The 18,934-nt window shown below is 36.8% G+C and overlaps 1 protein-coding gene across 5 annotated transcripts in view; it reads right to left on the bottom strand.

The window, feature by feature from the left end:
* SPAG9 (sperm associated antigen 9) overlaps positions 1-18,934 on the bottom strand; it is a 142,744-nt gene that overhangs the window by 33,022 nt on the left and 90,788 nt on the right. For all 5 annotated transcript variants that reach the window (XM_027870610.1, XM_027870609.1, XM_027870611.1 and 2 more), the window contains 7 exons: positions 10,951-11,149; positions 10,399-10,498; positions 8,592-8,713; positions 4,987-5,044; positions 3,269-3,421; positions 2,920-2,971; positions 59-189 (listed from right to left, as the gene is read on the bottom strand). In XM_027870610.1, coding sequence (XP_027726411.1) covers positions 59-189; positions 2,920-2,971; positions 3,269-3,421; positions 4,987-5,044; positions 8,592-8,713; positions 10,399-10,498; positions 10,951-11,149 — 815 coding nt within the window. The remainder of the gene's footprint in view (positions 1-58; positions 190-2,919; positions 2,972-3,268; positions 3,422-4,986; positions 5,045-8,591; positions 8,714-10,398; positions 10,499-10,950; positions 11,150-18,934) is intronic.

The following is an 18,934-nucleotide window of genomic DNA, read 5'->3' as shown; positions in this document are numbered from 1 at the left end:
GAATGCGACACTAAAAAAATAACAGAGCACACAAATATGGCACCTTTCCAACACTAACCTTATCATCTCTGTCCATCGCACGGCTTCTTGAAGCTCCATCAACCTCTCTTTATACTGGTTTCTTTCCATGAGGACACGTGCCATCTCTACTCGTGTAAACCGCTTCCTCTGAGCTGTGGGTATGTCACTCTACAAAGAAAGGAAAAAACAGGATCACTCTGTGGGTTCATATTAGATTTTAAGAGATCCATAGACTTTACACATTGCTTATGGAATTAAAAAAACCAAGATGAATTTTGTGTAACTTTTTCAAATATCTGGTCATCCATTCCACATTTGTGTCTATGCCCACTAGTCATCCAGATTCCCTCAAGGCCTGTAAGAAAAATGTTTTTTAAAAAACCTTTTAACTACATCTGTCATTTCTTCAGTGTAAAGAAGAAGTCCCTCTACCAATAGGGTTGAGCACCTGCTATGTATCTAGTCTTAGAGGGTTGCCTGGGCACTGAGAAGTCATGTGACTTGCCTAGGGTCACAGAGCCAGTCTGTGTGAGATCACCCTAAGGCCAGCCCTCTATCCATTCTGCCATGTTCAATTTCTAAAAATTAAACACATAAAGTGACTGTAATTTACTACCTTGTAATGATCAATAAGGACAAAGATAAATTATTCAGGTATTGGTGATTAAGTGGGTGCAAAGATTTAGAAAACCAGCTAGAAATGCAAAGCATAAATAATTAGATACAAATTAAAATATTACATAGGAATTTGGAATATGCAAAAGAATGATTAATGTGTCCAAACCCTTTGTGACCCAGAAAGTCCATAGGGTAGGGAACACAGTAAATACTTAAGCAATTACTGATTGAATGCTTGCTGATATCTCCAGGTAGATCAATGATAAAAAAATAGCTTCATGTATAACATATATACCAGCACTTTCTATAATAGCAAAAAACTGGAAAGAAGGTAGATATCCATTAACTGGGGAACAATTAAACAAAGTGTAATAAATGAATGTAATGAAATATTTGTGTGCTTCAAGAAATGAGGAATACAGAGCATAGAAGATTTATGTGAACCGATGAAAAGTGAAGAGGAACCAGGAAAATTATATATATAGTGCCACCAACAATGGAACTGCAAAGAACAACAAAAAATCACCAGAAAACAGCAAAATTTTAATGACCACCCACTGCTGAAATATATGATTACACGATCAGAGGTTTAGAGCTAAAAGGAATATTTCTGGTCATCTACCTCATTTTGGAGATAAAGAAATAGGACTGGATAAGTAACTTGCCCAAGGTTTACAGGGTAGTAAACTGCAGACATAGTTTTTGAATCTAGGTGATCTGACTTCAAATGCAGGACTTTAATTAAGCATTAAGGCACTAAAACTTTTTATGTAAAAATTTAAAAGCAGTTTTATTTGTCAAAGACTTAAAAAATAACTCTTCCATTGGACCCTGAGGCATTCTGAATACAGGTGGAAGAATTTCACAAACTAACAATCTATTTTTTGAGTAATAACACATTTCACCCAGGAGCCTTTAAAGTAGTACTTTGCTCTACCAAATCTACTACTTTTTTAGAGTAAAAAAAATAAAACAAAACCAAAAGAGGAATATGTACTAAGAGCAAAGGATAATAAATGGGTAGCCCACATGCTCCCTGTTGCTCACAAAATGTCAAGAGTGAGGGAAGATGGACCCAAGCCTTTAGGTGGGTTGCTCTAAAGAATTAACAGAATAGGATTTGGATGGACTGCAATCTATACCCACAGGAACTAGAAAACAAATCCAGTGAAGTAACAATTTACTGCAAATTAACAATAATGACTATGTAGAGAAAATGAACATTATTTTTATTGGTTGGCCCAGTTAGTGAGGTTACTGTGCTAATCTGCCAAGGGCTTGGAGGGATTTGATCGCCATGCAGAACTGTTGGCTTTGCTGTTCCATAATCAAGTGACCTATTCTTAAATCTAGCTAACTGCCTCACATAATCATGCTAAGGTGAAAGGAGGGCTCTTAGCAGGGATGCACTGGTAAATTTTAATGACTAGCTTGGGGGTGGGGGAGGGGGGAGATTGTGTGTACATGATGCACTTTAAAGTTTAATCTTTATCATTATCTCCATCACTTTCTTAAGTCTAGACAATCAACAAAACAATAAAGCAAGCCCTTATTTGTAGCACTGGCCAATTTGCAAGGTGTAAATGAATGAAAATTTAAAGGTTGGCGCTCATGAGCCTGTATGAGCTAGCTCCAGCATAGCAATGCCTCTTAACATATAGGAATGAATTAGCATAAATTTATACCACTGCCCCAAGTAACTCAAAGCACGTATCACAATGGTAGAGAATGAGCAATGTCATTTTTTTTTAAAGGCAGTGTAGGAATATGATGATTATATACTAAGGGATATTGGTGTCACCAACGATTTCCATAATTCTGACTTGGGGTGGGGGGAGAGAAGGGAAGCAAAAAGTCTACAGTTGTGTTGAGCAATGCCGAGGTGACACAAGACACTGTTTAACTATGCTGTCAACAAAACAGCATCCATTTTTCTTCACGGGGTTTTTTATTCCCTATCTGGGGACAGGTTGGTGCAGTAGATACAGTGCTAGGCTAGAGTTAGAAAGATTCATCTCCCTGAGTTCAAATCTGGCCTCAGTTTCCTCATCTGTAAAATTCACTGGAGAAGGAAATGGCAAAACACTCCAGTATCTTTGCCAAGAAAACACCAAATTGGGTGATGAAGAGTAGGACACAACTGAAAATGACTAAACAACAACATTCTCTACTTAAAATGTTACAACTCCAAACTACGTAAACCAACTTTCTCTACAACACATACTGCAATGCAATGGGAAAAAAGCTTGTCATACAGACCAGTTAAAATGTTATACTTACATCATCATCATCTTTTGCTTTTTGCCTTGCTTCTTCAGCTTCTGCTCGAGCTCTGGTCAAAAAAAAAAGAAGATAAAGAAATGTGATTCAAACCGAGTTAAGAGAATCTCTTTGAAGAGTACAAAACCATGATTAAGCACTAGAAGATCATCACTACTTAATTGGTGATATCACTTTCAACAAGATGTTTTTAGGCTTATGTAACTGCCCCCTTTTAGGACAAGTTATTCTAATACTATGCCCACAGATCAATCAAGGTTAAAGGAAAACCATGACAGAATGAGGGTTTCGAATTCCATGATTCAATTCAATTGAAGGGGAAGTTATTTAAAGTCACGGGGTCACTCACTTTCTAAGCTCTTCCTCCAATTCTTTGTTCTTCTCCTCCAGTTTCAGTTTGGCCTGCTTCACAGCCTCCAGTTCCCCTTGCAGCACATCCTTCTCACAGGTCAACTCATCCACTTTTGCTATCAGATCATTCTTCACTACGTTCAAAGCATTTCTACATAACAAATTATAGGAAATTATAGTTAACAATATAAATATTAGTTTTTGCATTAACAAAACAAACGCCGCTAAAATAAGAAATGCAGGAAACTGAAAAAAAATTTATAGCAAGTTTCTTGGATAAAGGTCTCATTTCTGAAATACATAGGGACTGAATCAAATTGATAAAAATAAAAGTAATTTCCCAATTGATAGATGGTCAAAGGATATGAATAGACAATTTTCAGAAGAAGAAATCAAAGCTATCAAAAACCACATAAAAATGCTCTAAATCACTAACAAAGAGAAATGCAAATTAAAACAATAATGAAGTACTAAGTCAAACTCATCAGATTAGCTAAGATGACAAAAAAGAAAAAGTCAAATGCTGGAAAGGATGTAGGAAACAGGCATGCTAATTAATGTACTGTTGATAGATCTGTGAACGAGTCCAACCATTCTGGACAACATCTTGAAACTATGCCCAAAAAGTTCTAAGACTGTGCATGTCCCCCTTTGAAGCCATTTTATCTTCAATTCATCTGTCTCAGATAAATACAAATTTAATGAATGCTATGGAATTGAGAAACTGACTTCTCCCTAGCCTTTAGGATGTGGCAGTGAGGTGGTATAGTACATGTGGCACTAAACTTGGAGTCAGGGAGACTTAAGTTTGAATATTGTCTTCAATATTTACTAGGCCCAGGACCTTGGGTAAGTCACTTAACATTTCTCAGCTTCAGTTTCCCCATCTATAAAATGAGGACAACAATAACACTTCTACCTCACAGGGTTGTTATAAGAATGAAATTATATATGACATGTAAAGAAGCTCAGTGGATAAAGCACTTGACTTGGAGTCAAGAAAACCCGAGTTCAAATCCTGGTCTCAGACATGTAACAGCTATGTGACTTCAACTCTGCGAGCCTCAGTTTCCTCATGTGTAAAATGAGAATAGCACCTACTGCACAGGGTTGTCATAAGGAGCAAATGGGACAGCACAGGGGTGGGGAACCTGTGGCCCTCAGGCCACATATGGCCTTCTAGGTCCTTGGGTGCAGCCTTTTGACTGAGTTCAAGTTTTACAGAACAAATCCTTTCATAAAGGGGATTTATTCTGTGGTTTGTCAAAGGGCTGCACTTAAGGACCTAGGGCCACATGTGACCTTGATGCTGCAGGTTCCCCACCCCTGGATAGTATATATTAAGTGCTTAGCAAACCTTAATGTTGCTGTAAAAATGCAAGCTATTGCTATTTTCATTATAATGTGTCAGAAACTGAGAAACTGTGGATAAGAATACCATTTGGCTTCCAACAAGACAAAATCCAAAAAAGGTGACTGACATAAGATTGCAGAATACAGCCAGAAATGCATACAATGAGCAGAAACGAAATCAAGACCTAGGGTGTACCAAAAGAAGCCTACATTTAGATTGTATAGCATGTGCTCTAATTAGATGTAGATAAAAATGGAGAAGAGAAATTGGGAAACGCATCCTTTGGTTGGATGAAGTGGTTGATGAGGAAGTAATGATGGAATGAACATTAGTTGTATTATTAAAATTCTGTGAATACCTACTTGGTTTCCAAGAGTTGTGTGTTTTCCAGAATAAGATTCTCAACTTCACGACCCATTCCTTCAAAACAAGAAAAAAGATAATAGTGAATTTGGAAAAAAAAATATGATCAAGTTAAAACTATGTTAATTATTAATTTTATTTTATAATTTTAACCTAAATTTGTTTTTAATTTCATTTGGCAATCCCCATAGATTAAGAACCTATAAAACTTCCAGAACAATAGAAGGGTACAAATTGTATTGGTTTATCCTGCATAATTGATGCTTTCTTCTCTTTCCAAAGATAATACTTTCTTAAAAAATCAAGAATTCCGCTAAATATCCAAACAGGAAATGGTGATTTATGTAGAGTTGACACTCAACCCAATTAACAAATAGATGAAATGAAGATGATATAAAAACATGAGTTGATTTGGATTACTAAAAATATTAATGAGGAAATGAAAGGAGTAGAAATCTGAAAAGCTTTATACTTTACATAATATATATGTATTTATATACTTTACATAATATACTTTATATTAAATATAAACAATACAGATTAATAAAGAGCCTGAATCCAAAGAGAGTTTACAAACAGAGGGGATGTTTGAACAAAGGACAGAGAAAGTGAAAAGGCTTTGCAGTACCCCAAAGCAGATGGCACCTTACCCAAGAAATTATGGTCTTAAAGCCCATGCATCCCGTGAAGAGCAAAAACAAAGAACAAGAAACGTTTCATGTAAGAAACACTATGAGTGTAGATTGATTACCTATAAAGTTTTATGAATTTTGTGAAAAACACAGCTAATGACAAAGACTGGGAATCACAATGGTATGGTTGGAGGATACTGATGTGAGGGCAGGGTGGAGAAGTGACGGAAGAGGTGTTCTGTAGCTTAGGAAGATGACCTACTATTCTACTGGTAAGCCCTTTCCAGGAATGCTGCAAACTCTGAAGTCCAAACAAATATTTTTCTATTTTGCCTCATACTGAAAATAGATATGCTTAAAGTCCACAAATCAGTTGGTTTGTAGTAGATTTTTTTCATTAAAGTATCAAATAAATAATGACTAGGTTCAGTAATTTTAGAAACATTAAAAAATCTACCTGCATGACATTCTAAGCAACAACTTCCATAGTTAACTTTGAGGGAAATAAAAGTTTCCATTTGAAGCATATTAAGAAAAATGGAGGTGAAACTATGTATTAGAGGTCTTATATGAACCCCAAAAAGTTAAAAAAAAAAAAAGCAAACAAAAAATGTGTGTTTCTGTCTCTTTCTTGTGTACACACAGACAGAGATACAGAGACATACCCCCACACCTCATGCACTGCACTGACCCCAAAGTGTTGAAAAGCAGTTTCTGGAAAGAAAGGCTATAACACAATTGCAACATTTCTAATTTCCCATTTAGGGGACTAAACTGGGTGAAAGTACCATAAAAAGGTAATTAAGGAAAGCCTGGTTAAGTTAGCAAATCCCTCACGAGAAAAACGTTTTTAATGGTTTAGAAGGGAAAAAAAAAAAAAAGAATCATGTCTTCTTAGAGAAAGGGGATACACCCACTGAGATCAAATGAGATAACATTTGTAAAAAGTATATAGCACAATGCCTGGCACATAGTAGGCACTATATAAATGCTTATTTTCTTCTCTTCCTTTCCCCACTCAATAATACATATTAGATCAAACTTCTGGGATCCATAAAAATTGTTTTTTTAAAAGATATTTTAAAAATAATTTTAAATTAAAATCAGAAATAGCTTACTCTGACATCTATTTTATTCAGTTAGAAATGTTTTGTCTTCAGATACTAAAAAACACTCCAAATTCCAAATCCAAACTAAGTCTTTTAGTTGATATTTAAGTACTTAAACATATGTTAGCATATTAAAATGAAATAATTTCTTTGTAAGTAATTTTATAAAAGAAGTACATACATGGAAGAAATAGGCTCTAGCTTAGCTTGGAAAAAAAAATCCTTGCTAACCATGTTTGTAGAAACTTTTACACAAATTGAGAGAAAAGGCTTAAAAGCTGAAAAAATATGCAGGGCAAAAAATATCAGTGAGCAGAAAAATGAAGAGAATGCACTGAATGACACCAGCAGCCAAGAACTCCGAGCTGTAGAAGCAGCAATTTGAATGCATTTAAAAACATACACACCAGAATATTCCCCTGGGTAAGCAGCCCAAGAGAAAAGAGATTGGAGAATCTCAATTAGCTTGTTTTAGGAGACTAATAACTAAGTTCACATTAATTTCAAATGAGAGAGAAAAGAAAATGGTTAACCAAACCAGATATTAAGTAACATGGCACTATAATACTAAAAACTTTAATATGGTATATGGAAAACACATTCTTATATTGTATTCCATGAAATGTATAGTTAATAAAAGCATACTTCCAACAAAGATTTCTCCTGAAATAAAGTTCCAAATAAAGATACAAAACATGATTAATACAAATACACAGGTAAAAAGAAAAGTCTCATTTCAAATGAAATGCGATGTTTCTTCCATTCTATCAGGAATACAAATCTAATTGGGAATTTGGGTAGCCCAACTTTCATTAAAATGCTGAAATTAAGTAAGCATAATCTTAGGTTTGGTTTTTTTGTTTTTGGTGGGCAGAAAATCCATCATTTTTGATGGTGAGAAGGAAGATTTAAAAAACACACCCTTACATAGTATTAGAAGAGAACATCTGATAACTTTTTTAAAACTACAAAAACTTAATCAGAGTAAAAAATATTCATTTATTTGAATCAAGATAATGGATACACACCTTTTCATGTGACTTTTATATTATGAGAAACTGATCAAGAAAAATGACCTAGGTATCAAGATGCTGATAGTTTAAGTAAATCTATAGGCTAGTACAAGCAAGGGGCAAACGGGCTGATATCAGTCAACCAAACAGTGAATAATGGTATATGACTTGTCATTTCTAGTTTTCTTATTTTAAACCAGTCTTGATTTGTCTATCAATTAAAGAGTTGCTAAAAAGGACTAAAATCTAAAAACTATTTATTTATCAACTCCCAAACACCTGGAAAATTAGGATCATTAACCAAAAGGGTAAAGGCATAACACCACACTAAGTTTAAGATGATACACCAAAACTATCTAAAGTCATAGAAAATATAAATCTAGTGGCAAGCTATTACATATTTTTCCCTTTAAAAGTATTTGCTAAATGATAAACATAGTTTCATGGGATGATTCTTACGTTTAAAAAAATCAAACAGTGGCAGCATTTGTGCGTAAAACAAACTACAATATTTGATCATACCATTTAAGCTGCCTGGGTAATTATTATTACAGAAGATTTATATTTTCAGAAGATAAATTTTTAAAATCAGAATGGTACACATTTTATGTTTATTAGCTTTAATGATCAGAGCTCTTATAAGATAATGAGGACAAATACAACTTCAAATAAGCTAGTATTTGGATTTACTCAGAAGCATTTTTTAAGACCTCCATTATCACAGTAAGCTATGAAAGTTGTAGCAGCCCTCTTAGGGGAGTAATTAGGCTCAGGAGGCTTTCATACATCAACAAACTTGGAAACTTTTTTTGACCAGTAAAAAAATAATTCTTTGCCCAAGCTGCCATACCCAGTAGATCTGCTCCTTCATCTACATCTCCAATCAAGCCAGAGCCAGCTGAAGACAGTTCTTCAAAGAGAGATTCTGTATTTCTGTCAAAAGCTTTATTCTCTATACCTTTGGTGGGAGTGCTGTACGAGAGAATAACAAACAATTGAGGTCTTTTACAACAATGTAAAATGGATATCTGAGCTATATTATTTAGAAATAAAGTAATTATTTAATATCAATATAATATAAATGATTATTGGGTAGGTCCTTTCTAAGAATTTGGGTCTATGGTTCAGAGAGCTTAATAAATATTTGTCAACATTTGTGGGGAGTAGGAATGAAAGAAGGAAGTTTCCACAAAAATCTATCAGGATAATTATTTTTAAATGTGTAGAAATACAAAGCAATGAAAGAAAAAAATGATCTCAAAGCCTAGAATTTTAATGTAATTTCAAATATCCTGATTAGAACAGTAGATAACTGGTTCTCATTTCATCAGTCAAACAAAGAGCCTACCTAGGGAGAGTGCCACACAAGATGATGTCTTTCTTGCTAATCACTGATTGTGATTATCCCTGACAATAAAATAAGGAGATCAGGGAAGACTTGCAATCTCCGAGGTCTAAGGAAGGAGTCAAGAAACACTGCTAGCTATCCAAAATGTGACACTTCTCATACCACCACTTGTCTCTTCATAGCACCCATGAATAGCCCTTAGTTGTCATTTTCTACATCTCTACATTGTCCTAGAAGGGGCAGATAGGTGGTACAGAGAATAGAGCACTGGGCTTGGAATCAGGAAGACTCATCTTCCTGAGTTTGAATCTGCCCTCAGACACTTACTAGTTGTATGACCTTGGGCAGGTCACTTAACCCTGTTTTGCCTCAGTTCCTCATCTGTAAAATGTGCTGGAGAAGGAAATGGCAAACCACTCCAGTATCTCTGCCAAGAAAATCCCAAATGGGGTCATGAAGAGTTGGACACAACTGAATAATAACAACAAACAAACATTATCCTGGTCCTTAGATCCACTAGTAGCTGCCAAATGACAAATGTATATAGTAAAGTTGTCTAAACTACAAAAGAGTTTAGTTTCAGGAGCAACAGGAACAGGTATTCATTAACTTGATTTACATAGGCAACTAGGTGTTGCAATGGAGAGTATTGGACCTAGAGTCAGGAAGATCTCAGTTTGAATTCTGCCTCAGATACTTTAACAAGCTATGTGTCCTTAAGCAAGCCAGTAACCTTCTTTCAGTCTCATTTTCCCTATCTGTAAAATAGGGGAAAATAATACCACCTGTCTTCCAGGACAAACAAAATAACATATACGAAACATTTTTTAAACCTTACGGTGCTGTATAAATGTCAGTCATTATTATTGTTGCTGTTGTTGAGTCACGTCTGACTTTGTATGACCTCTTTTGGGGTTTTCTTGGCAAAGTTACTGGAGTGGTTTGCCATTTCCTTCTCCAGCTCATTTTACAGATGAAGAAACTGAGGCCAACAGGGTTAAGTGACCTGCCAGGGTCACCTAGCTAGTAATTGTCTGTGGCCAGACTGGAACTCAGCAAAATAAGTCTTCCTGATTTTAGGCCCATTACTCTATCCACTGTGCCACCTAGCTGCCCCACCACTAGTATTTGTTATTATTCGTCCACAGCAAAGTACCTGAATTTCCTCTTGTAGGATTAAATAGGATTAAATATGTCAAAACTAACTGAAGGTAGGATGCTTGTAGAAGGAAAAAAGAATAGAAGCATCTCATGTTTTTGTTCCACTTAAAGGAAAGGTCTAAGAGACAGTAGCAACATCTTGAAGTACCTTGAGCCTTTATAACCACTGAGATCTTTATCCATATCCAGCTCAGGAGTAGATTCAATGATTGCTTGCACTTCTGATTTATCTTCATTTTCATTAGAGCCTGAGAAAAGAGCAATTTTTGGGTAAGCATTAGCCATGAATATGTCATGTTCCTGTGCTTGCGCATTATCATTAAGTTACAAATATTTTTATGAGTTCTCTTAAACTTTCACATTCCAAAGAACACAGAAGAGTTAAGAGTACACTCGCATGTTTTATCAGAGGTGAGATCAAAACAGAGAAAAGAAAACACAAGTTACAGCTTCTTTAGTTTTTTCCCAGTACAAAATGCTGAGTTATCCCAAGCAAAAGCTTCCTTTCTTGCAGTTCTCCTTCTCCCCCCTTTCCCTGCCTCAGTCATTTTATAGGCTGTTTTAAGGTTATCCGTCACCATGACTTTGCTTGCTACTAGGTAAGATAAGTCTATGTTTACACTAAAATAAGCAATAACCAAAGCAGGCAACAAGCCAACCAACCCCAGATGCTACAGAAACACAACTAAGAGACACTTACCAATTGACACACTCCTAGTATCTTGAGCTACCTGTACTTCAATATGCTTGCCTGTCTCTGACTTATCTGCAGCCTTCGAATAGCCTTCATTGTCCTCCTTCAAAGGAGTATCAGCAGGAATGGTGGCGACATCTGAAGCAGCTGTTGATGCTGGAGTAGTAGCCTTGGATCCTCCTTGGCTAATATCAGAAAGTTCATCCTAAAAATTGTAAATAGACTTTGTAAGTACATTTGAATAACTCAGTCTTATTTTCAACAGGTGCATAAAAACATTGGAAAGTCAAGTAACTCAGAGAATTCTCTAATAAATTTTTAAAACATCAAATTATGGAATCAGAAAGACACAGAAAACTGAAAAGACAACATTAAATAATATTCACTGTTTTTTTTAATAATCAAGTAATAAGCAGCATATTACTAATGAATGACTACACAGAAGAAGTGGGGTAAAAGATACTGGAAAAGGAAATGGGCCGGCTATGTAGTAAACTGTTATCATCCTCCTCATCATCATCATTTAGTGTGAGAGTAAAGGGATGATAACCAAATGGACTGCCTGAGTGTTCAACTTGTACCCACATAATGGTAAGAGATACATGCTCAAAGCATAGGGGATGATTTCCTGTATAGACTTTACAGGATGACATGTCCCAGGTGCCTAAAAGATGAAAAGGCATAGTTATGATGAAATCTGCACTAGGGGAGCATAGATGTGAAGTATAGAACTAGACATATTCAATCCAATCGTGTGTGTGTGTGTTCTGAAAATAAATATATTCTCATCAAATGCACACAATGGATATTCTCTTAAAAGGAAGTCAATAGTGCAAAAAAATTAAGTTGGGTATCAAATGTAATTCATAGAAAACTGGCATGAAAAGTCACTAATTCCAGAATTTCTAAGAGTATTATACATACTATACTTTCCAGTTCATTAACATTAATGCTTGGCCTAAATGGGCTCAGTAGATGTACTGTTGTAGAGGCAAAGCTAAACTGCCAAATTCTGGGAAGCAGCTGCCATACAGATAGTTTGGCACATATTGAAATGGGGTGATTTTAAAGCAAAGGCCAACGACTGAGCAAAAGTCAAATGGACAAGACAAAGAATGACAGTATCTAGAGTTGGTGCCAAAGACAGCTTGTAGCCTTGTGGAAAGTATTTATATGTACCATAAGTCTTTACAATCACACATACACCTATCTAACACTAGGAATTCATCATCCTTAAATATAAATCACAAAATAACAAACTTTCTGAGAGAAAAACATTGGTGATATTAACTACAATTCTGTGTGACTACTAATTACTCTCTTTCTCCTTGTCTTGGAAACTTGAATTCAATGGATATCGAAACAAAGCTATCCAAGAGACATTTCAAAAATCTCTCTCCAAGTTTTGTCAAATGTTAAGTTAGATCATAATAAGTGGAGAGCTAGAAGAAGTCAGAGAGATCATCTAACCAAAAATGAAAAAATCAAGGCCCAGCAACCAGAATAAAAGAATCTGAACTATAAAGCTTGGGTTCTAGGTTCTTCCTACCAATCGTTTTTTCCACTACACTGCACCTTTTGCTCCTACTCTAATGTTGTTTGACCATCATAAAGGAAGCCTGGCAAAAGGTGTACAGCAACTGATCCCTGATAAAAAAAAAAATCACAGATTTTTTGGGGGAGTACCAGACTTACAATTTCATAAAGAAAGTTGCCCTAATCTATATCTCTCCACTGGACCCAGATGGCTCTGGAGGAGAAAGTGAGGCTAGTGACCTCCCCCTGTCCCTGTCTCTCTCCCTGTCCTTCTCCCTGTCCCTGTCCCTGTCCCTCTCTGGGGTTTACTGGCTACATTTCTTTCACAAAGAACAAGTCTTAAACCCAATTCACTCTGAGAGCTCATAGATTGAACAATAAATAATAGGTCCCTGGCCATGCACCACTTCATAGTCTTTTTTGAGCCCTCCTTGCTCAGAGTGAATGTAAATCTGTTTTTCTTTTGGCCAGCAACCCTGAGGGTCTTTCCCTCCTGGTTTGACTTTTTTTTTTTTTAATTAAAGGGGCCATCCCTTGACTCACTTCTTAAAAAGGCCTATTCACTAAATGGGCGTTGCCTCACTTAAAGAACCTGAAAAGACCTTAGCTTAAAAGGGCCAGGGTCTCCCATTGCATCCTAGGCCATCTCCAGTCATCCTGAAGAATATCTGGCCACTGGATCCAGATGGCTCTAGAGGAGAAAGTGAGGCTGGTGGCCTTGCACAGCTCTCCCTCACTCAAATCAAAGTCAATTACAAGTCATGTCATCATTTCCCTGATGTCACGGTCCTCTTCGAGAGCCAAGGGCAAACACAACAACAACAACAACAACAACAACAACAACAACAACAACAACAAGAAAGGTGTCCCTGCAAGAAACTTCTAGCAAAGCAGATCAGGAGCTTATTGGAAACTTCTAGTCTTAGCTGTCTGAGGCACTGAGACAATGGTCTGCCCAGGGCCCCAAGACCAGTATATGGCTGAGGCAGGTCTGGAGCCCAGATCCTCAGGACTCAAATTCCTATGGGTTTAATTGTCCTCAAGGAGATGAGGCCTAGCTCTCTCTATTGCCCTTATATCTTTCCTGAGTTCTAGCTGTCCATCTCCAATCACCTATTAGACATTTCAAAGTGAATGATCCACAGGCATTTCAAACACATGTCCAAACAGAAAGTATTACCTTTCCTCCAAAACTCACTTGTCTTCTGAACTTCCTTATTTCTGCCAAATGCACTACCATCTTTCCAGTCACCCAGGGTTACAAAGTGTTATCCTCAATTCTTGCATACCTCATATATTCAATCAGTTGCTACATTTCTTGTCATTTCTATCTCCACAACTTCCCTCAAATCTGCCCCCTTCTGTCCACTCGCACAACCAACAGCTTAGTTCACACCTTTATCCCCTGACCTACACAGTTACAATAACCTCTTAACTGGTCTTCCCTGTTCTCAAGTCTCCTTAACTCGAATCCATCCTGCAAACAGCTGATAAAACAATATACCTGAAGCACGATCCTATCATGCCAACCTTCCCCCCTCCCATCCTTGACATAAACCTGAGTGGTTCTTTATTGTCCCTAGGATCAAATGTAAGCTCCTCTGCTTGCCCTTAACAATCTGGCCTCAACCTAGCCTTAGTAGGCATTACTCCCTTTCCTGACTCTTCAGTCCAGTCAAAATGGCCTTCTGGCTGTTGCTTCACATGATACAATATCTATTTTGGTGTCTTTGCATTAGCTATCTGCTATCCAAGACAAGAATGAGCTCCAACCTCACCAGCACCTCTCAGAATCCCTTATTTTTTTCAAGAACAAATTCTCTCAGGGCAGCAAGGTGGCGCAGGGGATAGAGCTGTGGCCTTGGAGGAGGACCTGAGTTCAAATCCAGTCTCTGACACTTGACACTTACTAGCTGTGTGACCCTGAGCAAGTCACTTAACCCCAATTGCCTCACCCCCCCCCAAAAAAAAGAATTCTCTCTCTCTCTCTCTCACACACACACACACACATAGATTCTCCCTATAGAAGTAAGCTTCTGGAGAGCAAGGACCATTTCACTGTTATCTTCATATCCCAGCATGATGCCTATCAGTCACTAATCATGACTTCAGAAGACTGATGATGAAACATATCTCCTGATTCTGCAGAACACAAGTTTTCTGAAGAGCTGGGATTTTCTTTTTTTTGTTTTAATATTCCCAACCCCTAGCACTGTCTATACATGAGATGCTTTGCTAATGCTTGTCAACTGATTCACTCATTGATATTTACTTTTTCCGTAACATACTCCTTAAATCTCTTGATTCCTTCATTCTTATCCACATAAAGGGATAGTCACACGCTAAATCTCACCATTACCCACAAAAGTTCCATACTTCCCTAATTAGAAATTCTGACATTCTCCTATCTGATCACAATCTCCTATCATTCCATCTCTTCCTATGATTCACCCCCTATTAAATCTATTCTTCACTCTCACTGACACCTCCAATTCCCCCAAGCCTTACCCCAGATATGACCTTACATTCTTCCTTTTCCAATCTCTGTCCAGTAGTTAACCACTTCAACTCTATGCTGTCCTCAGCTCTTGAATCTCTGCCCCCATGTCCTATCTTGGCTAATCTCCTGCCAAACCTCAGCCCCAGATCATTTCCACCACCTACATTCTCTGTTCCTAATAAACAGCTGCTGAATGTAGCTGAAGGAAGTCTCACAATCATGCTCACTAAGTGCACTGCAAATTCATTTTATCCAACCTCAACTGGGCCCTCATTCTCTCAATGGAGGAATACAAGGGAGTTCTTCTATTCTTCCATTTTTTTCTAGGCTTCAACTGCCTTCTTCCTCCATCCATGCAGCCCTCCTCTCCCACTGGCTGAGTTCCTCCTAAAATCTCCATTTTGGGAAAAGGTCCATCCTTTAGTATCCAGACTTTACCAACATGTCCCTGTATTATATTCTCCTTTCTCCCACCAAACCCTTTCCTTGATTTAGTTTCTTTTTATGTATTACATTCCCTCATTAGTACGTAAGCTCTTTGGGGGGACAGAGACAATCTTTATTTTTGCATGTATTTGTATTCCCAGTGTTTAGCACAGAGTAAGCATAATAAATGGAGTCAAGAGGACCTGAGTTCAAATTCAACCCCAGATACTTACTAGTTGTGTGACCTTGGGCAAGTCACTTAACCCAGACTGCCTTTTTTTTTTAAATTACCAAAAAATTATTTTATTGAGCTAGAAAAAATAATAACAAAATTCATTTGGAAGACCAAAAAGTCAAGAATATCAAAGGGAATAATACTTTGATCCAGTAATAACACTTTTAGGTCTGTATCCCAAAGAGATCACAAAAAAGGGAAAAGGACCCATATGTACACAAATATTTATAGCAGCTCTTTTTGTGGTGGCAAAGAATTGGAAATTGAGGGGATACCCATCAATTGGGGAATGGCTGAACAAGGTGTGGTATATGAATGTAATGGAATACTACTGTGCTATAAGAAATAATGAGCTGACAGACTTCAAAAAAACCTGGAAAGACTTATATGAACTAATGCAGAGTAAAATGAGCAGAACCAGGAGAATATTATACACAGTAACAACCGCATTGTGAGATGACTGACTTTGATAGACTTGACTCTTCTCAGCAATGCAAGAATCTAAGATAACTGGGGCAGCTAGGTGGCGCAATAGATAGAGCACCGGCCCTGAAGTCAGGAGGACCTGAGTTCAAATCTGGCCTCAGACCAAATACTTGACACTTACTAGCTGTGTGACCCTGGGCAAGTCACTTAACTCCAACTGCCTAAGCAAAATAAATAAATAAATAAATCTAAGATAACTACAAAAGACTCACGATGGAAATTGCTGTCCACATCCAGAGATAGAACTATGGAGTCTGAATGCAGATGGAAGCATACGATTTGCTCTCCTTTTCCCTTATTATTTTGTTTTATTGTTTCATTCTCGTGGTTCTTTCCATTAGTTCTAACTGTTGTTTACATCATGACTAATGGGAAAATATGCTCAATATGAATGTTGAGCCTATATCAGACTACACACCGTCTTGGCGGGGAGGGGAGTGGGAAGGGGAGAAAATTTAAAACTCAAAATCTTATGGAAATGAATGTTGAAAATTAAAAATAAATCATCAAGAATGAAAAAAAAAGAAATAATGAAAAAAATGAAAGGGAAGGATGTTTAGTAGTACCAAGCCTTAAACTATATTATAAGACAGTAATTATCAAAACTATCGGGCACTGGCTAAGAAACAGAAAGATAGATCAATGGAATAGGGTAGATATAAATATAGTAATCTTGCATTTGACAAGTGTAAAGACTTAAGATTTTGGGATAAGAATTCATTATTTGGTAAAAACTGTTGGGAAAACTGGAAAGCAGGCTCACAGAAACTGGACACAGACCAATTATTTTACACCATTTACCAGGATAAGGTCGTCAAAATGGATATATGACCTAGATATAAAGAGAGATATTACAAGAAAATCTGAAGAACATGGAACATATTACTTATCAGACTTACGGACAGGTGAACAACTTTTAAGTAAACAAGAGATACAGAGCAGAGCCTTACATAGACTTTTGAAAAGAGTTCACTTTGCGGCAGCTAGGTAGTACAGTGGATAGCGCACTGCCCCTGAAGTCAGGAGGACCTGAGTTCAAATCGTGCCTCAGACCAAACACTTGACACTTACTAGCTGTGTGACCCTGGGCAAGTCACTTAACCCCAATTGCCTAAAAACAACTTAAAAAAAAAAAGAGTTCACTTTGAAATATATAAGTAAAAAGCCTAGCATAAAAATTATCAGATGGGCTGTCAAATTAAAAAACATTTACTATCAAACACTTTACTATGTGCAAAGCACATAAATGCTTGTTGGATTTAACTTCCATTCTCACTCCCCCACAGAAGGTCTCTTCTCCCCTCATGCCTCTCATACCTTCCCTATTCTCCCAGCTACAGACCTTGCCTTTTGCATTACCAAGAAAATTAAGTCTCCTTCTGCAATTCTCTTTATCTCAAAATCCCTTAACACATTAGGGCCACCTAGGAAGTCAATGGTAGAGTTAGGATTCAAACCCACGTGTATCTTCAGGCTCTCCATCCAGTCAGTGTTCTATAGCATTCATTTGTTGGCTGTCTACTCTGATGACCTGCCAGGGGGACTATGATCAACTGATGTAACAACCACGGGTCTAAGCCAACATAGTACAAGTATAGTATGCTTCTGGTGCTGAGGTAATTCAGACTTTTGAAACCAGATCAAATAAACTAAAAAAAAGACAAATAAACCCTGAACAGCAGAACTTGGAAGGGGCAAGTTAAGAATAAGAACTATAAATATCTAGAATTAGTGAATGCATTGCTTTTCACAACAAACACAGGCATGGAAGAAAATTATCTAGCTTTTAAATAGATTTTTAGACCCAGACGTACTTTTAATCTATGTCACCAGTAAGAGGTTTACTGCCAGAAGGTTAGTTAGAAGGTAGTGTATTTTTTTTCATCTCAATAACCCAACAAGGCATGAATAACTGCATTCTGTATTACTAAATTACATTCAGTAAAATTACAGAATGTGTTGAAATTGTGTCTTGTTCTGGTTCCTCCAACCCACACTGCCCGCCCGCCCCTCCCCTCCAATTAGTATAGTAAGTTTATAAGTAGCTAAGATAAGGTTAAAAACAGTAGGAAGTGAGATTGCAAAGAGGAACACGGAAGTTACTTACAAACTCTCTCCTGAGGATCAATTAGGCTATTTTATAGCCATGGTTTGACAGTTCTTGTAGATGTTATTTTTTTTTTAAATCACACTTTACTTATGCTTCAGTGTGAAGGATCTGTTTTATTCATACACACATACACACACACACACACGCACACACACCCCCATGACCACTGCTGTCACAAAATGAGACCACATCTAAATTAATACTCTCTCCAAATAATTTGCACACCACTATAAATATCTCCCTTTTACATGAGGAAATAGAAGCAGAAAATGCGTAGGAAATATTTCATATCACCTTGACTGGTGACGTCCAAAATTTTTCTAATGGCAAAAAAAGAAAAACCATTCTCATCTCATTTCCATATTTATTATTACTACATATTTTCTGAATTATTTTTGTGATATTCATATGGCATTTTTGGTTATTGTAAATGATGCCACAAAATTCTCAAAGTTAAGTTAAATTTAAGAAATTTGATTTTTTTAAAATGAGCTTCATTTGGTGATATGAGGGGTTTTTTTGGGGGATGGTAAGGCAGACTGTACTTTACTAAGAGTGTAAAAAACAACAATTAGATGTATTCTAATATCCCCCCAAATTTATTTTTTTATTTTTATATTAATTTATTTTGATTTATCAGTAATCACTTCCATATGTTTTTGAGTTTAAAATTTTTCTCCCCCTTCCTTCCTACCAC

The sequence above is a fragment of the Vombatus ursinus genome, unplaced genomic scaffold, assembly GCF_900497805.2.
Source record: "Vombatus ursinus unplaced genomic scaffold, bare-nosed wombat genome assembly UNPS02014797.1, whole genome shotgun sequence".
Classification (NCBI taxonomy): domain Eukaryota; kingdom Metazoa; phylum Chordata; class Mammalia; order Diprotodontia; family Vombatidae; genus Vombatus; species Vombatus ursinus.
The sequence above is the reverse complement of the archived record's forward strand: the minus strand, read 5'-3'. Positions and strand labels throughout refer to the sequence as shown.